At 34.1% G+C, this 26,970-nt stretch overlaps 1 protein-coding gene across 8 annotated transcripts in view; it reads left to right on the top strand.

Moving 5' to 3' along the window:
- Nucleotides 1–26,970, top strand: part of ARHGAP12 (Rho GTPase activating protein 12) — a 148,739-nt gene that overhangs the window by 83,903 nt on the left and 37,866 nt on the right. For 4 of the 8 annotated variants that reach the window (XM_050805619.1, XM_050805621.1, XM_050805616.1 and 1 more), the window contains 6 exons: nucleotides 2,639–2,764; nucleotides 6,513–6,587; nucleotides 6,904–6,918; nucleotides 14,369–14,430; nucleotides 19,436–19,517; nucleotides 25,364–25,465. In XM_050805619.1, coding sequence (XP_050661576.1) covers nucleotides 2,639–2,764; nucleotides 6,513–6,587; nucleotides 6,904–6,918; nucleotides 14,369–14,430; nucleotides 19,436–19,517; nucleotides 25,364–25,465 — 462 coding nt within the window. The remainder of the gene's footprint in view (nucleotides 1–2,638; nucleotides 2,765–6,512; nucleotides 6,588–6,903; nucleotides 6,919–14,368; nucleotides 14,431–19,435; nucleotides 19,518–25,363; nucleotides 25,466–26,970) is intronic. The other 4 variants (XM_050805618.1, XM_050805622.1, XM_050805624.1 and 1 more) reach the window with 2 other exon arrangements.

The following is a 26,970-nucleotide window of genomic DNA, read 5'->3' as shown; positions in this document are numbered from 1 at the left end:
TGTCTTTGATATTTGAAACAAAAATTATAATATTTCTGAAGTAGTCCTGATATGCAGTAGTGATATTTGAGACAACTGTTTCATAAAGAATGAGTAAAGGGATGTAATTTTTAGTAGGGTTTCTGTATTCCACTTGAAGTAGTAAAATGTTGATACTAGTAGACTGATAAATTATGTATATTGTAATCCCTAGAGCAAGCACTAAAAAAGTATAACGAGAGGCTCAAGGAACTGTAGATATATTAAAATATAATAGTAAAAATTCCTCAAGTAGCCCACAGGAAGGTAGGAAAGGAGAAACAGACAGAAAATTAACGATAAAATACCAGACTTACATCCTAACATTATAAATAATCACATTAAATGTAAATGCTCTAAACACATCTGTTAAAAGATTTGCAAAATGGATATAAAACCACTATGATCCAAGAATATGCTTCTGTAAGGAAATCACTGTTCTTTGTTTTTTTGAGACAGACTGTCACTCTGTCGCCCAAGCTGGGGTGCAGTGGCAAAATCTCGGCTCGCTGCAGCTTCCGCCTCCCAGGTACAAGCTATTCTTGTGCCTCAGCCTCTTAAGTAGCTAGGCCTACAGGCTTGCACTACCACACCTGGCTAATTTTTGTATTTTTAGTAGAGACAAGCTTTTACCATATTGGCCAGGCTGGTCTCAAATTCCTGACCTCAGGTGATCCACCCATCTCAGTCTCCCAAAGTGCTGGGATTACAGGCGTGAGCCACCGAGCCCAGATGAAAATCACTTTCTTATAATGACACATTATGCTAAAGATTATCTATTAAATAATCTGCAGTAAATCTCATACTTCATGGCGAGATTACAGAAGCTTTCCCATTAGAGTTAGGGACTAGACTAGAACATTTCTATCACAGCTTCTAGTCAACAATTAAGAAACGGAAAGAAATAATGGAATTAAGAAGGAAGAGATGCAATAGATTATTATTATTATTATTAGAAAATCCTAAGAGAACCTACAAACTTAAAACTGATGAGAGTTCAGCAAAGTTGCTGGATATAAAATTAACATGAAAACTACCCATTTGTCTAGTAAAAAGTGAGTTTGAAAATGTGATAGCAATGAAGATACTATTTATATTAGCAGCAGTAGCAACAAGAGTTGTAACTAAGAACATGTTTATTAAAGGTCTGTAAGATTTTAATAAAGAAAATTTCAGAGCAGAATAAAGGAAGACCCAAATAAATGGTGTAGCATACCATCATGATCTTGGATTGGGAGGCTGAATTTTATAACAATGTCCAAATTAATCTACAAGTCCAATGCGTTTCCATTTAATATCCCTTCCCTCACTTTTTTTGGGAATGGAACCTAAAATTTGTATTTGTAAACAAATATCCATAAAGAGTCAACATATTCCTGAATACAGAGTAGTTGATGGTTAGGGAACAGGAGAGAGAGAGTTCCTGCTATGGTAATTAAGTTGGGATAGTAAGGGCACATGTATAAAGCTCAGACGTGGCATTACAAATCAATGGGGTTAGGGAGACTTTGGCTCTACAACAACAACAAAAAAGCCAAGTGTGCTGGCATGTGCTTGTAGTCCCAGCTACTCAAATGTCTGGGACAGGAACATCTCTTGAGCCCAGGAGTTCAAGGTTACAGTGTGCTCTGATCATGCCGCTGCACTCCAGCCTGGGTGACAGAGAGGAACCCTTTCTCAACAAACAAACAAACAATGGTTTGTGTCATCTGAGATGCTGCAACAACAACTAAAAAGAAAACAAATCAGTGGGGTAAGCATGGACTAAGTAAGAATGTTACTAAGATTATTGGTTTTCACATGATAAAAATGAAAATAAATGTAGATCTTGACCTTACTTCATGCTAAATGATTAATTTCAGTTAGATTAAAGATATAAATATAGCAAGTAAAACTTTAAACACTGTGGAAGGATATATCAAAGAATATCTTTATCTACAGAGTAGGCAAGATGTCTTGAACAAGACTCAGAAGGCTACTATAAAAGGAAAGATTGACAGATGTGACTACATTAAAATTAAACAAAACACCTTCTCTGGTGGAAGATGTCATAAACATAGGGGAGAGGCTGGGCTACAGACTAGGAAAAGATATCTTCAACTCACATAGCTTAGAAAGGTTTAGAATCCAGAATATGTAAAGAACTTACTAGTTCATTTTGAATTTAATTTTTGGTTTAGGTTTTTAAAATAATGCTTAGTAGAAGAAGTAGAAGTAGAAAAATTAATTTGATTTTATTTTATAAGTTATGATAGTTAATATTTATTGATAATGTACTACTCTTTTAATATGTTGTTCTTTAATACTTTGATCCTTAGAGCAACTCTGTGAATGAGATGATATTTCTGTTTTATCTACTTTACAGTTGACAAAACTTAGACTGACGGAGATTAAATATTTTGCCAAAGATAATACCTTGGTCTGTGTAACAGCAGAGTCTGCGATCTTCTCAATTGTGCCACAGTTCTGGTTAAAGATGAGAAAACTGAGGCTAGAAAATGTATGGAGATGTCATATGTTGAACTTTGCCTAACAGTCTTTGTCATTTGGAGCCAGGATGTTTAGATTCCACTTTCATTTCTATTGTTTGTGAAGTGTTTTTTGCTTTGTTTTGTTTTAGTATAATGCTTCATCCCAGCAGCAAAGAGAAATAATTAAAAGTAGGAGCCTGGATAGGCGGCTGCAAGAACCAATAGTATTAACAAAGTGGAGACACAGCACCATTGTATTGGACACTAATGACAAGGTAGGACTGTTGAGATTTTTGGCAAGTTCTTTGCATTGTATTGTACAGTGAATTGTAACTATTTGTACTAATATTTCATGTATTTAATAAATATTCTTTGCTAGAACATTTGATTTCTTTTGAACTAATTTAAGCTTTTGATCTGCATGTATGTTGAAACGTTACTACATTATTTTTTCTTTTATCAAATTGACTACATTTTTATGTATTTAGCATCAGTTTGTCATGAAGTAAGTTTTGGTTTTGAGGATTTTGGTTTTTGCACAATGGACTGACTTATCTGTGGCATACTTATCTGTGTACCTTGATACATTTGATCCTAGTAGGTGACAGATTTTTCTTGCTTATCTTATTTTAAAGTCACATTTCTGTTATCCTTTGTCTTCAGTCTCTAGGAGATTTCATAGGGAAGACATTTAATTAATTTTCCTCATCCCAGGTAATATTGGAATTATATTCCCTTTGTTTCTCTAAATGCTCTCTGTAGAAAGCACATCTTTTATCAATCTGAGAAGTAATGTTCCCTGTTTCAAAAAAGGGTGAATTTTAATGCAAACATTAAAATGGATGTTTTAAACACTTCTTTACAAGTTACTTATTTACAGTGTGGCTTCATTTTGGGGATAAGTTGGGAACTTAGTATGAATTTGCAGAATATTAGGCATACTAATGTTGAAATGTAAAGGTTTTTTAAATCATCAGGCTTCTTGTAGCATGATTTACAGTTTTTCTGTAATTTTTAGGTGTGTTTGTGAAAACAGAATGAACTATCCCTATAGCATATTTCATTATGTTTGGATACTTTAAGTCCTAAATTCCTTTATCAATAATCTCAATTGATCAGTCAAAACAAGTATAATATTTTGGTACTACAAGTTACTATAAAATTGGTCTTTGTTGAATTTAAAGGTGGAGTGTTAGAAACAGTATTCTTCGTGTGTGTAAGATGGACTAATAGAAAACAATGAAAGTGGCACACCTGTTTCTAGCTTCTATTTTGTAAGGATCTTGTGTTGAATGTAGAGACTACATTAAAGGAATGACATTCTGAGTCTGTGCTATTGAAGATATGCTTGAAAATATATTAGTGTTGAGATTAATCTAGGTAAGTAAAACACCTAGGGATTTCTAATAGGAAAAATTCACTCAACCAAGAACCAGATTACAATTCAGGATAAATAGGAATCTCCCAAATGCCATATATACTGTTCTAAGGCAAATCATTGTTGAACCAACTCTACCGCCTCTTCATACTGGAACAAATAGGATGATGATTTTGATAATTTATTTAAAATTTCTTACTCCTTTTTCTTTTGTTTTCAACATCATAAAATATCAATCTTACTCCTTTTTAATCTCTCAATTCATTTTTTAAAATTATTTTTCAATCTATTGCTTTAAATAACTCACATGCAGTTCTTAGTACATTTCCTCTTTCATCTCCTTGTCCTAGAGTTGCGAGAATATGATTTTTTTGCGATTAGAGATTTACTTAGTTTTGGTAGAATTGTCTTTTTTACCCCCCACCTTACCCTTTGCAAACAAATGCATCAGTTTCTTAACATAGGGCAGTTTTTGAGATTTTGAAAAAGGGACTGACTACCAGAACAAACTAGCTAATATGTGATAAGGGATGAAGTGTGTATAACCTGAATTGTAATCACAGCAACCTAATACAGATGCTCTGCAACTTAGGATGAGGTTATATCCCAGTAAACCCACATAAGTTGAAAATACCATGAATTGAAAATACCACAAGGTGAAAATGCATGTAATACACCTAACCCACTGTACATTGTGGCTTAGCCTAGCCTACCTTAAATGTGCTCTGAACATTTACATTAACCTACAGTTGGGCAAAATCATTCAGTAACACGGTACACTGTAGAATATCAATTATTTACCTTTGTAATCTGTTTACCCTGGTAATCAGGTGGCTGACTGGAAGCTGGGGCTACATGCCTCTGTGCAGCATCATGAGAGAGTGTCATATTGAATATTGTTAGCCCAGGAAAAGATCAAGTTTCAAGTATGTTTTCTAGTGAATGCCTATCACTTTGCCATCACCTTAAAGTTGAACAATCATAAGTCAAGAACCATCTATTACTGTATAGCAGATGTTGTTGTGATGACGTCCTAATTCAGTTTACAGATAACCCTGGAGGGGTAGGTGTGTGTATGTGTATGTGTGAATGCATCTGTTTCTGCCTTTTTTTTCTGTTTTTACTATAACTCTTCATAGATGTATATGATGTATATTTATATGCATATATCTAAATATAGATAAATGTATACATGTAAAATTATTTCTTGTTTATAATAGTTATAATTGTTGCACATACATTATTACTGTATTTGTGGTTTTTATTTCTGTGGGACTGAATGTGCTATGAAAAATATAATTATCATTTTATTCAGTTACTTATTTTCTACTTTATGGATCATCACATCTTCCCTCTTTCTCATACTGTTTTACTATCAGACAGTCTTAGAATCAAAAATTGATCTGACGTTGTCAGAAAAAAGTAAGTGAGATTTGGACCTTAAGTTAAATTTCTTTGAAGTTTTTTATTTGATATGATTTTAATATTTTCTCCATTAATAGTGCCTTGTTTGTTTGATTTATAAGCTTGTCCCTTCAAGGGCTTCCATGTAAACTTTTACTGCTATTAGTTTCTATATTTACAAACTGTGTAGGATGTAAACCTGAAGACATTTTTCCAAATGAGTAAATGTTGAGTTAATGGTTTTTGCAAGTGTTACTTAAAACAAATTCCCAGGTTCGTTGACAGCGCCTTCTCCAGCTTCATAAACGTAGAAAACTAGAAGGATACATACATGGAGATGAATGTTCAAAGGAACTTTTTGGTTTGATAGAAAAAATTTAATAATAGGTAATGGTGTATGATTTAAAACATTCTCTTTTTCTGAAATTATTCAGAACATCTAAGGAAATGGAGAAAATTTAAGTGGAGGTGGGCTGTTGCTACCAAGAAAAGTTTTTCAGTCTTACCCTCCATGAATAGTCCTATCAACATCTGTAATAGAACTCACATTCTGTGTTTTAATATTGACAAAGCAGACTGCTTAAAAAAAAAAACCACGTTATTGGTTTGCTCTTATGATACTGTTGTAGGCTTAGACATTAAAACTTCTTGTTTTCTGGGGAGTTATTAATATTTAAATCTTAGGTTTCTTTCTTGAATTTAAAATATCTTATTTCTAATTTTTGAAAAGTTTTCTATAAATTACCTTAAATACTAATAGCAATTTAATTTCTTATATAGCTTTTGACTAAAATTAAATTCCCGTTCTGGCATTTGCCAAGTTATTTCTGTGACCTTGCCTAATCCTGGGTATTTATACTTACCATACCAAGAGCAAGTTAGTATCATGATTATAATGTATTTATCTGGAAGTGTTTAAGTTTTACTTATTTTAAATATGGTTAATTCAGACTGATATAACATCATGATTTTAAGGCAGCACATATCATTTATTTTGAGTAATTCCATATGCATTATTTAAATTAAACTGTAATTGCTATAAAAAGCACCATATTTTATAAACTTTTAATAGCGTTTGTAGTTTTAAAATCATTACCTTATTAGCTTGGAGCTGAATATAGAACGAAAATAACAAGGAAAAAATTTGTTATTCTCTCTTACTAAGCTCTCCTGCTGTGAGTAGAGGCAGAAAGATAATTATATAAAATAGAGTAACTTTTTTCATTACTTATTTCTTGTAGGAATCTCCAACTGCCTCAAAACCCTGCTTTCCTGAAAATGAGTCTTCTCCCTCCTCACCAAAGCACCAAGATACAGTTAGTATGATAGAAGCATATCTTACAATGTAGTTCAGTTATTTCAATCAATTTTAGCAAGTTAATTGACTCTTAATGTGATGTTTAAATGGGCTTCTATTAAATGTCATTGGTTTTTCTAAAAAATCACAATCAAAATAAGTTTAAGTCAGATTTTATTGATTTAAAAGTCTCCCTTTTGTTTAAAATATGGTATCTTACATGATTAAATTATATACCATATTTGTAAGTGATGAACTTATATTTGTTTTTAAAAATAAATATAAAAATTCCCAGACAATACTATCAAATTATACTTTACTCTTTTTTTCCTCAGGCCAGCAGTCCAAAGGTAAGAACCTATCCTCTCCTTCTTAATGGGCATAGACACCTTCATTTTCTGTGCCGTAAAATATATTGCCAAGTCTGTGCCAGATGAATATTGGAAATAATATAGCTAAACTGTAAGTTCTCCTAAACTGGAAAACCTCTGTGTGACTTCTCTTAAGATACCTGTCTTAACTCTGATGAAATTTTACTTGATTTCTATATTTATATTCACTCCCAGTCTTTTCTATCTGTTGCTGATCATGCTATTCCCCTTCAATGGCTTCTGGGTTTTTTGTTGTTGTCGTTGTTGTTTTTTAAATAGAGACAGGGTCACACTCTGTTGTCCAGGCTGGAGTGTAGTAGAGCCATCATAGCTCACTGCAGCCTCAACCACCTGCCCCTCCCCCACCAGGCTCAGGTGATTCTCCCATCTCAGCCTCCCTAGTAGCTGGGACCACAGGCATGCACCAGCACCCTCTGCTAATTTTTTTGTTTGTTTGTTTTTTGAGACAGAGCCTTGCTCTGTTGCCCAGGCTGGAATGCAGTGGCACAATCTCAGCCCGCTGCAGTCTCCAGCTCCCAGGTTCAAGTGATTCCTCTATCTCAGCCTGCCAAGTAGCTGGGATTACAGGCATGCACCACAACATCTGGCTAATTTTTTGTAGTTTTAGTAGAGACAGGGTTTCACTATGTTGGCCAGACTGGTCTCGAACTCCTGCTCTCTCAGTGATCCACCCACCTCAGCCTCCCAAAGTGCTGGGATTGTAGGCATGAGCCACTGTGCCTGGCCCTCTTGGGTAGTTTTTAAAAAATTTTTATGGAGATAAGGGGTCTTGCTATGTTGCCCAGGCTGGTCTCGATCTCCTGGCCTCAAGTGATATGCCTGCCTTGGCCTCCCAAAGTGCTGGGATTACGGATGTGAGCTACCGCGCCCAGCCTGTTTTCTTGTAGAATGAAGCCCTAAAATTCTTAATGAGCATGACAAGGCTGTGCATGCTCTGGCTCCTGAGTGCCTCCACCACCTCATCTCATATTTCCTTTTCCCTTCTCGCTTGTTGTCTTGTCACTCCGCCCTTCTCTCAGTTCCTCAAAGGAGTCTGCCTTTCAGCTCAGGGTCCTTGCGTGTGTCGTTTCCTCTGCATCCTGAAACATTCTCCCCCACATCTTTGCCTGGTTAGCTTCTATTCATTCATCAGGGCTTAGTTTGAACTTTACTTCCTCAGAGAATTTTATTCTAATTCTCTAGGTTAGGTAAAGTTTTCCTATAATACTACTCATAGTATTTGATTATATATTGTTTGATTACATAAAATAAATAATTTATTTCTTATAGGAACCTCCAATTCTCTATTAATGTCTGTCTTCCCCCACCAGACAGAGTAAAGCTTCATTAGAGCAGAAACAGTTACCCCAGTACCTCCCACAGTGCCATATAATAGCTGCTCAGTAAATACTTGTTGAATAAATAAATGTTAAAGCTTTTTTTTAAAAGACAAACTTTTATTATGGCTTCTCTGGTTTATGAAATTATGACACACTGTTATTGATTGGGACACTTCAGATTTCTTAGAGGTAAAGATTTTCACAGACACTGTTTCATTTTTCTAACTCTTTCTCTATTCCCTAGTGTAATCTGGTCTTTTTGGTGCTAATCAGGGGTTGTACACATTTCCTTCTGATGTTGGCTTAGGCAGTACCCCTGCCTAGAGTGGGCCTTGCTTTTTCTATACATAGTTAAATCCTGTACCCCATCAAGATGGACCCTTCCAGAAGGCTTTGTCAGACTAACCGTTAATGTTCTCTTATTTCTGAACTCTCAAGTCACTAATTGCATTTAATAAGTGCAAGTTATTGTATGTACTTCTAGTCTCCCTACCAGGTGTTAAACTCCTAAAAGAAGTTTAAATAGAGGACAGATACTTATCTTTTGCATTATTTGCACAATACTGGGTACATAAACATTACATAAACATTACGTAATGATAAAAGTTAACATGATTTTGGTGGTTTTGGCAAGAATTGCCATATGAATCTAAGGCACTGTTACTACAGTACTCTAATCTGTCCGTCTAGAAAAGGAGAAAACCCTTTAAAACTATTTTAAATGTAGGTAATATACAGTTCCCACAAAGATCTTTTACATATTATTTTCATTTTGTTAAAAGAGAATTCCTAAGTAATCCTAGAAACAAAATTTTTTAAATGTTCCACGTGCGGTTACAAGGACTGTTTGCACATTATTTCACCACCCATTGATCCATTTTCTGAAGTTTGACAGCAGCTAGACCATGCCGGACTCACAGTACCCTCTGATGGCCATCACAGGGAACTGCCTCACCAATGTTTCTTCTGTTTCAATCTTTTTTTTACCTTTAGGTGAAAAAAACAAACCGCTGTGTTAATTCTACCAGAGGTGGTTCTGTTTTTCCGTCACCAGACAGCATTCCTTTTTTCCTGAATGCTCTGTCCATGCTGTTGTGTCCTCCCATCGAGGTTTCTGCCCTCTGGGATGTCTCTTCACTCCCTCTGCCCTCTGGTTCCTCCTCTGCGCTTGCATGGCTTCTAGCAGTCTTGCCTCTCTCTCTCACTCTTACCCAGTTACTACAGGGAGGTATTTCCCTCTTTCTTTGCGAGTTAAAATCTGATTAGTATAAAGGCTTAGTGATAAGAAAGAAGGAAGCTACAGATTTAGAAGGGGAAATTATATATGATCATTTTTAGTTCCCTAATGTCTCTTTAAAAATCCCTGCAAATTGCTCATCTATCTCTTTTAATCAAACCAGATTTAAAATTTCATACCTTAACATAAATTTTAAACATGTTAACTTTTTCTTCTTTTCTAATTTTTAAATGGTTATTGTTACTTTTTGTAGTCCCTTTAAATCTACTTGAAATAGGCAGAATATACATTTTTTAAAAACCAATAATATATTTTTCTACAATTTGACTACAATATGGATTAAATAGGTTTTTTGGGCTGCTCTAAGAAGCTATTCTTTATTTGTCCCAATGTACCTATGAGAATATGCATTTTAAATTTCCCAATTACTGAATACTGAGGTTTTAGAATATGCATTTTGGAAACGAGCTTTGATGTTGTATGTCCACTTATGGTATTAATATGCATTAATCAATTAAGAGAAAAAGACATTTTAAAATTTAATGATTATTGAAGTATTAATGGACAAGTTTGCTTATTTTTTTCATTGAATATTACTATTCTAAGCCTTTTTAAAAAACATGAATGTTTATTTTTGTAACCATTGGCTCTTTAAAAAATTTATTTTTATTGAGATAAAATTTATGTAACATTAACCAGTAACCATTTTAAAGGGTACAATTCAGTGGCATTTAATATATTTACAATGTGTGTAGCTATCACCTCTGTTATAGGACATTTCATCACCCCAAAATAAAACCCATACCCATTAAAAGTCACTCCCCATTTCACCCTCCCCAGGCCCCTGTCCTTGATAACCACTAGCCTGCATTTTGTTTCTATGTATGGATTTACCCATTCTGGATGTTTCATTACACTGGTGTTTTTTCAATGATCTAGGTATAATTGTGCAAGTTTACTTGTTCTATATTTTAAAAATCTCATTATTACACAGTTAACTAAAGATGAGGATTTTGAACAGCTATATTGATTTTGGTGTATCACACTTGTTAGCCTAAATTGAGAAGTACCTACTTTACTAAAAGAATGCAACATCGATTGGAAATTCTGGAGCCTGCAAAGTAATTATGAACCTGTATAATTTTTCCGAGATTACCTAGTAGAATTTGAAGTTTATTGTTTTCTTGCCTATTAGGATAGAATAATATTGTTACTCAATTTAACCATAATTTGCTAGTCCTTATTAAAGCATTCCTGCTTATTTTTAACATAAAGTTTCTTTTAGAGTATCAAATATTTAGACCAACAAATACTCATGTATAAGTTTGTATATATTTTATGGGACTTAAGGTATTTTTTATGAAGCTTTTTTGGTAAGCAACACAAAAACATTGGGTGATTTTGACACATATTATGTAGAGAAAGTATACTAAATAGTATGAAATAAAAATCTGTTTAAATTTTTTTTTTTTTTTTTTTTTTTTTTTTTGAGATGGGGTCTTGCTCTGTCGCCCAGGCTGAAGTGCAGTGGCGCGATCTTGGCTGACTGTAACCTCTGCCTCCCATGTTAAAGCAGTTCTGTGTCTCAGCCTCCCAAGTAGCTGGGATTACAGGCGCCCGCCACCATGCCCAGCTACTTTTTGTATTTTTAGTAGAGATGGGGTTTCACCATCTTAGGCTGGTCTTGAACTCCTGACCTCCAGATCGCGTGCGTTGGCCTCCCAAAGTGCTGAGATTACAGGCATGAGCCACCATGCCCTGCCTTAAATGTTTTTCCTAACTCTTACTTGTGTATCCAAACCTATATTACCCATCTGCCTATTTATTTTTATGTCAAATTCAAAAACTTATTTAAAAGTTAAAGCTTTCTCTGTTACTGACCCTGTTATATTTCTTTCTTGTTATAGTACTGTTAATTTGTTGGTAAATTACTTCATCATATATGTATTGAATACCAACTACATGCTAGATACAGTACTAGACAGTGGTTATTGATGAACATAACAGATGTGGTTCCAACTTATGGCCTAAAGGAGTGGATAATGAGTAATAAAAGTAAAAAAAAAATACATAATTGTACTTTGCATCAAGTGTGTATTAGTCCATTGGAGCTGCTATAGCAAAAATATAAACTGAGTGGCTTATAAACAACAGAAATTTATTTCTCACAGTTCTGGTGGCTGAGAGGTGGTCCAAGATCAAGGCACTGTTAAATTCACTGGTGAGGGCACCTTCCTGGTTCATAGATGGTTCCTTTTTACTGTGTCCTCACATGGCAGAAATAACAAGGGTTCCCTTTTATAAGGGCACTAATTGCATTAATGTGGGCTTCGCCTTCATGACCTGATCATCTCCCAAAGGCCCCACCTCCACGTATCATTACATTTGATATTAGATTTCAATATACAAATTTTGGGGGACACAAACATTTAGTCTGTAGTAAGTACAGTGAGGCAAACAAACGGGCAGTCGTAAATAATGGGAAGTTTACTTAAAAGTGGTCAGGAAAAGCCCTAAAGTAACGTTGAAGCCGAGATATCACCAGCTACCCAGTTGCTCAAGCTTGGCAGTTTCCCCAAGATCTATGCTCTCGCCCTCACAAAAGTCCCTGTCAGTTTTGTCTCCTGAATCTGTCAAATTGGGCCCCTCTTCTCTCTCACTGCCACCACATTCAGGTCTTTATCATCTCTTATAGTAATGATTAAAATAGTTTTCTAGTTGGTCCCTGGTCATGGTACCCTTTCTTAGTGCATTCTTTCTGCTACCTCATTTCTTGCTACTTCACCTCACCCAAAACTTTTGAGGGAATTTAAAGCCCTTCAGATATGAAATGCTGTCTTTAGCCCCTGTGCCTTTCACTGTTGGTTGTTTTTACCTCCTGCTGTTTCTGCCTAGCGGACTCCTGTTCCTTAGTTCAAGTGTCAAGTTCCCCAGGAGGCTGTCTGATTTCTTTCTCTCCCAGATTGAGTTAGGCATAACTTTCTCATAGCACGTCTCACATTGTATGGGAATTGTTCTTTGTATTTGTACGTTTTGAGTGTAGCAAATTTTGTTCTTTACATTCAAGTTAGTGATTAATACTTAGAGCATTAGTACTTGGGTCTTGATCCCTGTGACCATTTGATGAAAGTTCTGGACCTTTTCTTTGAGTGATGCATATATACATGCGCGGTTTTGTGCCAGTTTCGGTCCATCCATTGATTTGGGTGAGAATCCCTGATCCTAGACTCTTCCTTCTCATCCTTAGGCTTAGGCTGTCTGTCACTACTGCTATTCCATTCATTTTTCTTCCTGATTTGATGCCTGTGTTTCCTTCCTGCCTCTGCTGTTTTTTTTTTTTTTTTTTTAATAACACAAATTCAGCTGTGGCATTTTTAAAATGGGCTTAATTCCCACCTCTCTGCCTTTCCAATTCCTGTGTTCCCTAGCTCAAGTAATCAGTGCCCATCCACTCAGATTAATGTTGTTACTTAGTTCCCATATGATTGAAAGATTTGTTTTCTCCCTGCTTAAGGGGTGCAGGTGGCAAATTAAAAATGTTCTTATTTAACATCTTTTGTAGCTCCCTTGCTGTGATCTGTTGAAAGTCAGCCGTCAACATGAGGGTTTATGAGAAAAAGAAAAAAAAACTACACCTACTTACAATTGTGTTATTAATGTTTTTGTTGAGGAGCAACATAGTTCTTATGAAGAATATCAGACTTGCATATCTAAGGAGATTTAAGCTGTATTTTATGAAAAAATTACAATAAAACTTCATATGGGCCATTTCCCAAGTCCCCAGTATACCAAAAATATAAATTGACATAACAGTTTGTGAGCTTTGTCTACAGATGTCAGTTTTTATCAGACCAGACAAAACTTTCAGACATTGGTAGAAAAATAATAATATGTTTATCTCTCATGCAGAAAAATGTGTATTTTCTGATTAAAGTACATTGAGAAAATATAGCGGAGTAATCAGTTAAATAGAATTGGGAATATTTCTTCCTTGTGAGAGTGTGTGTGCATGAGTGCTTTAGTTGAATTAAAATTGACTATTTTCTTATGTACAGACAACGCATGGACTCAGCTCATTTTAATTTCATTTGCTTCTAGGAAACTAAAGCAGTGAGAAAGTGCGTCTTGATTTCCATCTGAAAGAATTTTAAGCTAACATTAACTTTAGTACAATGGCTTTTGCCTTTATAGGGTTTGATGATAAAGCTTGTGTCACTGTTTTTGACATCAGCTGGCTAGTAAATCTAGTTTATCTAGAGCGGAAGTCACAATCTGATAATATGCTTAATAAAGCACATGCTGAATTTTTTATGCTACATTAAGGCAAGTTCTCTACATCATACCAGTTAACTTTTGAGTAATTTATTAAATACAGACACTGTATTTGGTCTACCTATTTTTACATTTTGACAAAGTGAGTTAGTATAGTGAATAATTTTCAGATTATGTAGTTGTAAAATAGCAGCAAAGTAAATCATTCCTTTTTTGTAGAATTTATCAAAGTAAATCATTCCTTTTTTGTAGCATTGTATTACTTTGAATAGAAAGACAAATTATTTTTCAGTGCTGCTTTGTTCAAATAGAAATCTAATTTCATAGCAAAGTATCTAATAGCTGCTGTGACTTAAGGAGAAAAGGAAGTGTTTAATTATAAAATTAAGAAAAAACTACAAAAGTATTAGGAAAGTAATATTCTTAATATATTCTAGAACCATGCATGTTACACATTGACTAATCTTTTCTTTTAAGCTAATTTTTAGAGAACGAGACCATATTGGTTCAGTCATATGTAAGAACTTGGACCTCATTGTCTATGTAAGTGATGTATAAACAGTATTACTCTGTTCCATAGGATCAAGAGAAATATGGATTGTTAAATGTAACAAAAATTGCTGAAAATGGGAAAAAGGTTCGGTAAGTACACAAGTCATTAATGTTCTTACATGATTCATCTGATTGAAATAAATTAAAAATTCTCAATATAATTATTTTAGTATAAACAATGGGTTCTGAAGAATCACCATTTGTTTTCTATGTAATCACATATGTAAGATTGTCATGAGATTTATGAAAAATTTTCTTTGTCTTGACATGTTTCCTAAGTAATATTAAGTTAAGAGGTAATGAGGCAGAGGGTTCTGAGGATGCATTTGCTTTAATTTTTTTTTTTTCAGTAAGCAGTAAATGCATATGGTAAAAAACAAAGGTAGACTAAGTATTGAGTGAAAAGTCAGTCCCCCAGCCATCTTTACTTCCCCTCCCCAGAGGCAACCAGTGTTAAGTCTCCTGAATTCTAGTGCTTTCCTGCAGAGATAGGATATATATGTATATGTTTGTATGTATAGAGATTTTCTAAACATCTTTTCACAATTTATCTTGGAGGTGGTTTCACTTCTTGCTTGTAGAGCTGCCACATTGTTTTTAAATTGCTGCATAGTTGTATATTGTTTGGCTGTACTATATAGTTTATTTACCTATTATTTATTTGCAAGTTTTTAACTACACCTGTCTGTTGGTAGACATGTCAGTTGTGTATCATTTTTGCTAGTACATGTAATACTACATTTAGCATCTTGCATGACTCATTTTGCAAGTATGCAAATCTGCCCATAAAATAAATTTTATGAAAAGTGGAATTGCTAGGCCACTTGCAAAGTCATTTCAACAGTGTTCCAAATTGCACTGATACTGAATCTGTTTCTGCCTCCAGTAGCCGTGCATTCCTGCACACCTTTCGCCAGTTTAGTATGTTGTTAAATTCTTTGATTTTTGCCAGGAGAGAGAAGAGGGAAAGTGATGTTTTTATTTGCATTCCTTTTTAGTGTGTTACGGTATCATAAACTGTTGGTATTTCCTTTTTGTTGAATTGTCTCTTTATACCCTTTGTCTGTTTTTCTGTTGGATCGTTGGATTTTTTGGTTACTGTGATTTAAGGAAATCCTAGTGATTTAAGGAAATAAACTCTATGTAATGTAAGTTGCATTTAAAGAGTTTTAAATTAACATGTAATTGAGTTTTTTAGGTTTGCTTTCGTGGAACTATTTTTTATCAGACTTTGGTAGTTAGATTTTTTTTTAAGTGCTCTGAAATAGCTTTATAAATACTACAATTATGTATCCCTTAAACTGTTCTTTGGTAGAATTCAGTTGTGAATTGAGTCTTTATTTTTCTTTCTCCATTTTGGGAATATGTAGTGCAGATAGCTCTTTGACTACTTTCTTTGCTTTTGTTGTTTTCCTATGATTTAGACTTTCGCTACTTTTGGAATATTTTTTTCAATTTATATTTGCCTAAGGAAATCATCTATTCTATCATCTTCAAATTTATTTACATAGAGTTAAGCAAAATCTTCTTTAATTTCCTATGTATTAGTGGTTCTTAAACTTTTTGGTCTGAAGTTTCCTTTAAATGCTTAAAAATTACTGAATATTCTAAAGAGCCTTGGTCTATATCTATAACCTTATAGGTTATATCTACAGATATTGTGAGAAATTAAAACAAATTTTAAGGATAATTCTTTAAAAAATAACCTATTACAAATTGACACAAAAATTTTTTGAAGAAAAACTATGTTTTCTAAGACAAAATTTCCATGAGAAGAGAGGCATTGTTTTACATTTTTTGTAAATCTTTAGTATTTGGCTTAATGGAAAACAGCTGAATTTTCATCTCTGCTTGCAGTCAGTCTGTTGTGACATATTATTTTGTTTGAAGTATGTGAAAAAAATCCTCCCTTTCACAGCTAAAGGTGGAAAATGGAGGAATGTTTTAAGATATGTTCAGATAATTGTGCATTTTCCTGCTCCTCCGAAACTCTACAAATGGTAGTTTGTTGAGGGTTGGTTGTAGTGAAGACTCTGAAAAACTACAGTGAACGGTTCATACTCAGTTACTTTAAAAACTGTTGGTCTTTGTTGCATCTGAGTGAATCTTTGCCCATGCTTAATTTTATAATATCTTGTAGGTCATTTGTAAAATACTAGTTCATTAACTTTGCTCGTTTCTCAAATGTTTACACATTTTATTTTATAATATAAAATAATCACACATCAGTGCTGTCAGAAAAGTATTGGGAAATTGTCAAATCCACTGTAGCAGATGCGAGGTATTCCAAAATTCTACTTTCTGTTTGAAAGCTTCAGTTTTTTTTAATGGTGGTAAAAAAAATACATAAGTTTGCTATCTTAACCATTTTTAAGTGTACATCTCAGTGGTGTTAAGTATATTCGCATTGTTGTGTAACAGATCTCTACAACTTTTTCATCTCATAACACTGAAACTCTATACCTACTAACACTAATTCCCTCTTCCTCCATCCCCTAGCCCTTGATAACCTTTCTGCTGTTTCTGTGATTTTGACTACCTTAGATATTTTGTATGAGTGGAATGATATGGTATATGTTTGATTGTTGTGACTAGTTTATTTTGCTTGGCGTAATGTCCTTGAGGTTCATTCATGTTGAAAGCTTTGTTGTTGTTGTTGTTGTTGTTGTTTTTGAGGCAGAGTCTTGCTCTGTCGCCCAGGCTGGAGTGCAGTGGTGCGACCTTGGCTCACTGCAACCTCTGCCTCCCAGGTTCAAACAATTCTCCTGCCTCAGCCTCCCAAGTAGCTGGGATTACAGGCGTGTGCCACTATGCCCGGCTAATTTTTGTATTTTTAGTAGAGACGGGGTTTCACCATGTTGACCAGGCTGGTCTTGAACTCCTGACCTCAGGTGATCCACACATGTCAGCCTCCCAAAATGCTAGGATTACAGGTATGAGCTACCACGCCCAGCCTCATGTTGAAAGTTTTAATTTTTTATTGCCTATAAATAATATTATTTGTTTTCTTTGAAAACTTCATTTATTTTTAAGGTAATGTTTGCCTGCCACATATCCAAGTCTGAATAACTATAGTATGTACATCAGTTGTTTTTTCAGGAGAAAAAATTGGGTTCCAGGAAAAAAAAAATGTGACTAATTCACCTTGCAACTAAGTCACACAAGTGCTTAGTCCTTGAGACAATGGTCATTATTTCACTATTTAAATATTCAATATTTGTTCTCAGATATATATTTACTAGTTCTACAGTTTTTCTCATTTTGAAAATTGAACTACAAAAGCTTACTTAAAGTGGAAATAGGCTAATTTAAGTATTTGTCATAGTAGGGAGTCAGTAGATGATATCTAAAGAAATAGAAGACTGAGAGTATAAAATGAATTTACAAAAAAGTAAAATACTTCCAAAATATCTTGCGATCCAGAAAATGAAATAATGAAGACAGAAAAAGCACCATCTATAATACCAATATCAGTAAATGTAAATGGACTATACTCATCTATTGAAAGAAAAAGTTGCTCAGACTGAAGCATAAAAAAGCAAAACTTAACCAAATTTTATATATAAAAGAAACACCAAAAGATGATTGAGAAAAGTTGAAAAAAAAAATAAAAGCAATAAAGTATGTTGAAGGTATAGAAAGTAAAGCAAGACTAGGGATCTCAGTAGCAAAGTTCATCCCAGCGGGAGAGCATAAAGCATTACGAAGGTAGTATTTAAAATGGTAAAGCATATGGAGAAGTCTACAGTGAAGATGTAATTATAGGAATCACCATTTACCAAATAAAGTAGCATTAACAAACATAAGCAAAAAAACACAGGAAATAAATGGAAACATAGAAACTTAGTAGTAATTAACTTTATTTCACTTCTCTTAATCCATAAAGTTCAAGTAGACATAAAAAGTAATTTTTTAAAAAATAGGTCTCATTGATAGATACTAAATTCTACATTCTGAAAACAGAAAATAAACCTCCTTTAGAGGTTTTTATAAAGTTGGCCATATGTTTGGCTATAAGGAAAGCTTTAATAAATCCATGCGGTAGACAGATTTGACATTCATTTTAGCTTCCTAGCAACTGTGTCCTCATCATATAGGGTAATTTTAATTTATTTTACTACTTGTAAACACTGATTCATACCTTCTGTTTGAAAAGTACCGTGCTAGGCCTGAGGTAGATAAAAAAATAAAAACTTTTCTTTTTTCAAATAATTTACAATCCCTATGACAGAAACATTTACATAAAGATCTCTAATATGATAAGGGAGAAGTTGAGGGGAATCTGGCTGGGGTATAGTATTCAAAAGCTTTAAAGTTCTAAATGGGTCAACTGATAATAGCATATGCTATGTGAGGCGTACCTCTGTATCTGGAGATAGCATAGTAGGTAAGTGGACAGTTTCTTTAAAAGCCCCGTGTTACACCAAAGTCTTAACATTGGTTACCTCTGGAGTATGGATTGAAGAAGAAATGGGATTCCCTTTCCTTTACACATTTTGTATTCAGAGTTTTTGCGCACCATATATGTGTTGCTTTTGTAATATAGGAAACTTTTTTTTTAATGTCATGTGGTCTGTCAGTGTACAATTATCAGTATACTTGTAATGTACCTAGTACCTACTACCTGGGTACTCCAACCCAATTAGGGGAAGGCAGATCACCAAGAAATGTAAAACAGTCTGTGTAAAGAATTAGGTGAGTAAGGGAAGTGTGTTTGTTTGATTTTTACTTCTGAGTAAGAATTCTTGACAAATACAATATTCCATTTGTGTGACTTTAAAATAAATTAGTGTCTTTGATCACAAAGTGCTGTATTAATTTCACGTGAACATAATTACCTGCATCATTCATTCATAGTTATTTGTGATAACTTCTCTGATTAACTTCATTTGTTTTGGGGCCTTCATTATCAGGTTTGAACCATAAAATGACTATAAATTTCATTAGTATCTATCCCCAACAAAAACAACTAAAATGTCAACAAGGGCTGTAAATCGTAGATAACATTGATAAGAGCTAAGTAGGTGTTAATTTTTTGAATTTGGCTGAAAGAACTCGAGATTGGAGCTTTAATCGGTCATCCTTATAATTACAGAAAGAACTGGTTGTCTTCTTGGGCGGTGTTGCAGGGTTCTTCTTTACTTTTTACCAAAACTCAAGGAAGTAGCACAAGTTGGGTAAGTATTTCTTCTCTTTGGAGATTTTATACATTTAAATTATGTGAATAGTATTGTACCTGAATTTCAAAAGGTAATTTCCAGAGTCCTTTTAGTTACAGCTAGTGTGCAAATAAAAATAAATAAAATGTTCTTAAAGGTTCATTTTAACTTATGAGAGAAAAAAAGGAGTGAGTAGGACAGTCTAATTAGTGGTATTATTAAAATCAATAGATTCTGTTTTATCCATTCAACTGAAAAGTGGGCTCATTACTTGGGCATTATAGAGCAAATACATTTCTTGATTCATTTTCAGGATATTAAAGCTTTGCTGTGTTTGTGACTCTGCTCCTTCAGATATTTAGTCAGAAAATAAGCAGTAATGTGGCAAGCTGTATCTTGAATTGTGATCTGACCATTGGTTACGAATCAGTGTTTCAGGTGTCAGTGTCTGGTTTGTCAGCCAGCTTTCAAAAGAAAAAGAAATGTCACCATTACTTTTGGGATTTTGAAGCTTTTAACATATTTGAGTGCTTACTATCATTACTCTACTCTTCAGTTATTTGTAATACAAACATTAAAAATTATAATTTGTGACACATAATAGCTACATTTTTTGAATGCTCATTATGTATCCCACATATGTTCTCGGTGCAGAGGATTGTGTCTATATTGTCTCCTTAACGCTGGGATAGCTATTGCTCTGATCTCGCCCTTCCCCCATCATAGATGAGAAAATAGGGTATAAAACAGTTAAGTATAATAATTTGCTCAAGGTCTTACAGCTACCAAGTGGCAGATCTGGGTTTAGAACTTTGGCTTTTTGGCTCTAGAATCCATGTTCTGGCTATTTACGAAAGTTTTTGTAATTGAATTTGAAGTGCTAATGCTCAAGTAAAATTTAAAATAAAGGTATTCTGAATGTATTTTGTCTACCTCATATTCTACCATAACCAATATTTTATTACAATTAATGAGTTTCTTTAAAATTAATACAAAACCTATGGGTCTTATGTTTGATGAAAGAAAAGTCCGTTTATAAAATTTAAGCAAATTTTAGTTGTCCACATTTATCATGCAGCCATGCAACATGGTTCTGAACCCCAGATGCCACAGAACATGTTAGTCCTCAGCTTCTCTGATGAGGAAACCTAAAAATCCACATGAATTGAGCATGGATGTGAACATTCTAGATAGTTCCTTCTGTTTTGCTTTTCTAATCCTTTAATTTGCTCCCTCTTCGACCATTCCAGTGGAAATGACCTGTGAAAGGGTTGAAATTCTGGTTTGATATATCTTAAAGTAAATGGATAATTATGTCTTTCTCCTTTTCCCCAAGGTAAAACATGTGGGGCTCTTTTGCATTAATGCATTTCTAGAGCACTGTGTAATTGTTTCTTTCTTCCTACTTATGGCTCAACTTTTATTTGAAATTGAGTGAAGAAAACGGATGAAAGAAAAGGAATGGAGAAGCAATAATAGATTAATAAGGCATTTTTGAAAGTATCTGAAGACAGCTGGATAGTGATCACTTATTTGATAATTACTGATACTTAAAGATTGAAGGTTGTGGCAGGTACAGATGAAACCAGTAGACAGAGCATCCTATAGGTGGGCAGGTTTGTACGTGATTTAAATGAAATGAAAACTTTGAATTTAAAGATGTTAAATGAATACCTTCTAGTACATAATCGTTAGCACAGGATGGTAACATTGTTTTTTTTTTTAATTGAAAGTTTTCACTCTAGAAGATCTTACATGATTTAGAACTCATGATTAAAACTAGTACTGACAAAGGAGGTGAGGTATTTGTGTTTATCAGCCAAGGTTGTATTACTATGTTACCATGTAGCAATAACCAAAACATAGTTTAAAATTTACCGAACTAACTAACTTTGAAATTTTAGAATTCTCAATGAATTTTTAATTATAGGGAGTCGCTATTTTAATTTTTATCTTTCAAATGACATCTTATTACTATTGATATAGTATTAATAATATAATCATTTCAGATAGGTATAATTTAAAAAAACATAACCACACCATTTTATAGTCTCAGTAAAGACTAAACAAGATTAAAAATGTGGTAAAATGCTTCGTTGTACAGTCAATTCTTAATTTGTATTTTATGACTAATTTTAAAACCTCAGACTGTTTTGCTTTACCCATCGCTACATATTTAAGGGAACGAGAACTAATTTGAATGGCCTAAGTAAAAGGAAGTAAGATTATTTAAAAATCATGTAAGTGTGTATAATGTATTATGACCCCACAATATTCATAAATAACAAAATTTAGAGAAACAGGATGCTCTTTAACTCTGGAATTGGGATTATTGAAAGAAATGTTAAAGAATTCTAGCCTTGTTGATCTGCTCAGTCACCAACTAGATCTGTTATAGGTAAAATGTATTCTCTTTATACAGCAGAATCACATCTTATCCGAAGATAAGATTCTAAGGCTAAAATATAAGCCAAAAAACCAACAGTCACTTCAAGTGAAAACTGCTCTTGAATATTCCTTAGGAAGATGCTATACAGAAGCTGATCTGTAGCGGAGCCCGTATTTCCTTTGGTATTAGGAGGAATAACTTTTCCTTCAGTCGAGTTTGAATGGCTTATGTTAAGGGGCCACATTACAGGAGAAATCTGTATAGTTCTTTAAAAATTAGATTCACACTTAGTACAAAAACTTGAGATCCACTTGAGGAAACAGCAGGTTCAAATCTTGTACTCACTAGAGGGCATGTACTCATTGATGGAACACTGAGCAGAGTCACCCACGCTATTCAAAGTTCTATTTTTAAAAAATTATTCTTGGTTTGTATTGATTTTTTTTTTCCAGACAGTAGATGGTTAAAATTGAGTAAATGAAATGCACAGAGGCTGCATGCAATTTTGCTTTATAAGAAATATTTTACATAGGTGCTGCCTCATCCAAAAATCTAGTGAGCCTTTTCTTCTCCTCTAGGGCAGGTACCTTCCAGTGGTTTTCTGGAATGGAAAACAGTTACCTACTGGATTGCTGTATCAGTAACATAAACTTACATTTGCTTTTTTCTCACCTCATTTCACCTCGGAAATATATGTGTGTATGTTTGTTTGTTTGTTCAACACACCTAAAAGCCTGCTGTGTTCTGGGCATTGTTAAGCTTTGGGTTTAGAAAGAAATAACATGGTCCCTGTCTTCAAAGCTTACGTAGTAGTGGGGAAGACTGACAAGTGAACAGGTTCAGTGTAACATGACATATGTTGTGCTTCTTTTCAGTTATCATTCACAATATTCCTTGAGCATTTAAAAAATCAACCCATAAATATTGGTAGTTATTCAAACATTCATTTGTACATGCTTTCAAATTTCTAAAAATAGTCACTCTTTTGGGCCAGATAATTATTTGTTGTAGGGGGGCTGTCCTGTGCACGGTAGGGTGTTTAGTAGATGACTAGCACCCTGCCTCTAGTTGTGACAACTAAAAATATCTCCAAACGTTACCAGATGTCCCCCAGAGGACAAAATTCCCTGTCTCCTAGAGGAAGTATCAGTGTCCTAGAGGAAGGGAAGGGAGGTGAGATGGTAGGGCTACTCCCAAGAGATGACTTGGAAAGGGACACCAGAAGATACTACTCAGCAGGGCATGAGGAGGAAGCTAGGGGGTTTTGGACAGGGTCTAATCTAGATCGTGAAGGGCCTAACGTGACTCCTGTCAATGGCTAACACAAGTCTGTTTAAGATAAATTCTATAAAGCATTCATCTTAAAAATAAAACATAAATTTATATAATAATAATCAGGATAAATTCTAGGACCTTTGCAAAGATATTTGGAAGTTGAGCTTTGCTTGTGTTGTATGTCTTCATATAGAGTTGTATCTTTGTCTTGTCTGGTTCCATTATGCTTTTCTCTTGTGTGTCATTTTGCTGTTGTGCATTGTTATGACATCATCATTTTCTTCCTTTTTCCATCAAGTCCTTCTGCCAACAAGGCTCAGTCTCTGAGCTCTTGCTTTCGCTGCTTTCTTCTTGGAAAAACTCTGTCCGTCGTCGGCCTGCTGTTGCATATGTAAAGTCTGATCCTGTTTCAGCTGTCACTGTATGTGTTCCTGTTGCATGCCCTTTGCCACAATAATTATGTTTTCTTTGCCATGAATACGTTGGTGGGGAGGTTGATTACAGTAGAGAAAAGTGGGACTAGATTTTGGAAAATAATAACTAACAAAATGTTGCCAGCTATAGTGATTGCAATTTTTTTTTTTTTTGCAATATTCCATGTCATGTCATTGTATTTGTATTCAATTGCTATATCTTATTTGGTTTCTTGTTTGTATCTTAGCTTAGAGCTAACCATCTACAGTGTGTATAATGACAACAAATTAAATAATTGATTTTTGTCATTTTGTTAAATATATGTTCAAATTTGATAACATTTGCAGTACATCATTTGTGTTCAGGAAGTTATCTGTGCCCAACATACAGCTTTATGTTTAATTTGTCTTTTGAATGACAATGCTACTTCAGGCAAAGACTTTGTAGGATACAGTTACAATTTCTATTGTGATTTTTATTATGATTCCACAAATAAATTCCATGTAATATCTCAAAATTTTCATTGACTCCACTAATAAATTTTATTATTAATCCTAAATTTTGTTTAAGTTCACACTGCTAGCTAAAAAGATGTAAAAGGGAGCAGGTTGAGGCAAACTCTATTTTAAATGTGAAGCTCCTGAATAGAGTTACTGAGATTACAAATAGTGAATAAGTTATCATAAAGTTGGGTAAGATAATTTCTAATGACAAGTTAATTTGATTTGAAATATTTTAGCAAATGAAATTCTCTGTAGGAAATATTTATAACAGATTTTTATGATCTTTAGATTACAATTCAGTAGACTTTAGAGGTTTTAAAGCCTTTAAACTTTTCAATACCATGGGAATGTTACTTTTTATTCTTAGTTAACAGACTAAACAGAAATTTAAAGATGTCAAGGTACAGAGTAAATGTATATTTAACATAAATTTTATACTACTTTTGCTAATCTTTTCCTTATCTAGTTAAGAAAATGTAATAGCTAGCTAAGTACTTCTGAACCTACCCATAACAACTGTCTTCCCGTTCTTTTTGTAGTTCCTCATTAAATTGCTGAAGCTTTATAGCATCTGTCTTTAGTTACAGTTTCTGACAAAGATAAAAGAATATGGGACTTAGTGTTTTCTGTTTCCACAACTTGTTGTTAACAGCGTAACTACTGAATAAGGAAATACTTCTGAAAGCACAAAATCAGGTTTAGAGAATGTTTATTAGTTGGAAAATGCACTTGTTATCTACCTGATACTGTTTATTACATATATAAGAGTATTGCCTTTGTGTACATAGCATTTTACATAGTCGTGTATAGTCTAGGATAAATTCCAAGATGCAGAACTGCCAAGCCAAAGTATACATGCATTTGTAAATTTGCAAATATAGCATTACCAATTTTTCTTTTCTAGGAGTAGTTCCAATTTATATCCCACTTGCATATGAGGCCTTTTTAGTCTATAGCCTCACCAACATAGTTTTGAAAAAAAAATTTTTCCCATTGTGATGGGTAAAAAAATATTTCAGTTTGGCTTTTCATATGTATATATATTTATTTTATATTATGATGGAAGTTGAGTCATTTTATTTTGTTTTCTATGAATTGTGTATTCATATATTCTAGATATTTTTCAATTTCTAAAGTAGAAATTGTTACTTTATAATAGAGAAAAAAGAATTTGAGAAAATCTGTTTGATTTATTGTTAACAATATAAAATTGTTCTTAATTCTTTTTGAATACGCATATATGTGAGTATCACATGAAGGTTTTTTCTTTTTCAAAAATGAAGTTCGGCAGTAATCAGTCCAAACCAGAGTTCACGGTGGACCTGAAGGGGGCAACAATTGAGATGGCTTCCAAGGATAAATCCAGCAAAAAGAATGTATTTGAGGTAATACATTTTTTTCTAAGTATAACACATTCTAAACTGTAGTAATTGGATGTTCTGTTTTTTGAGCTATTTTGAGAAATAGTCTTTCATTGTGACTAATTAAGGCAAAGTTGGTGATTAAGTTAGATGGTATTGTAATTTAAGAAAACTGTTGTAAAAACTGGCTTTATTTGCATAAGTTGTTTGAACTCAGACCGTATATTACAAGCCTTTGTTTCACAAATCCTGTCTTTTCCCAGCAATAATAAAAAGGATGTGGTTCTCTTTACTTGCCAAATCTAATATTAAAAAGTAAATTAAGGGGAATGTTGATAACGGGGGAATGTATGTGGGGGTGGGCAGGGTGTGTATGGGATATCTCTATGTCTTCTCAATTTTTCTAGAACCAAAAACTGATCTAAAAAGTACAGTTTTTTTTTTTTTAAACCTTTCCATTTTATCTTTCAAACCCTCCCCAGCAATATATGATCTGTATTAGTTACTTATTGCTGCATAAGAGGACCACCTCAAAACTTAGTAGTTTAAGAAAAGAACATTTTGTTTGCTCAGCCTGACCTGGGCTGAGCTGGGTGATTTTTCTTCTTATCTCACTGAGGACTATTCATGAGGCTTCAGTCATCTAGTGGCTTGATTGGAACTGGATGGTATAAGGTGACCTTATGGCTAGTATTGGTGCCCGCCATTGGCTAGGCCGCCTTGTCCACAAGATCTCTCATTCTCAAGGGAGCTACCCTAGGCTGCATCAAGTGACAGCTTCAGGATTCCGAGAGGGTGAGGGTGGAACCTGCAAGGCTTCTCAAGACCTAGATTTGGAAGTCACACATTACTTTCAGGGTATTCATTGGTTAAGACTGTTCAGGAGGCTATCCAAGTATTCAGAGTTGTGGGAAGAGAGGCAGCCTATTGACAGAAGAGCAACAATGTCTGTCCCATTCCAGAAGGGTGTGGTTACAGAGATCCAACCAGAGATGACAACTGATTTTGTGGACAGCCTTCAAGATCCCAGCCTCTTTTTGTAGTCTCATGTTTCAGGCCTTTCCTGTTTTGTTGTGTAGACAGATTGGTTTAATTGCTATTTTCCAAGTGGAGCCCAGGTTTTCTGGTCTGATTTTTACTCTTTATTGTTCTGCCTCGAGCACCAACCCATGCCAATCTCTCCATGCCAAATGCTCCCTTTCTTCCAAGACTCATGACAACCATCACCATAATAATGAGGCTACTTCTTTATAACAATAAATATTTATTTTTAAATAAATAATATTTAAAAATAATATTTATTTTAGTGTACCTGTGTTATTTGTCAATTATTTCTCTCATTATATAATTACAATTTTTTTTCTTTTTCCCTGAAGTAGAGAGACTATGTTTTTCCTTTAAATAAGAACCTGTAACAGAGCAGAGTATCTTATGTGCAGTAAACATTCAATATTGGTAAACTGGCTTGACCAACTCTAGAAAATTGCATGAAAGAAGTCACTATTTCCTGAATTAGCCTTGTAGTTTCA

Source organism: Macaca thibetana, chromosome 9 (assembly GCF_024542745.1).
Source record: "Macaca thibetana thibetana isolate TM-01 chromosome 9, ASM2454274v1, whole genome shotgun sequence".
Lineage (NCBI taxonomy): Eukaryota > Metazoa > Chordata > Mammalia > Primates > Cercopithecidae > Macaca > Macaca thibetana.
This window is presented reverse-complemented; position numbering and strand designations above follow the sequence as displayed.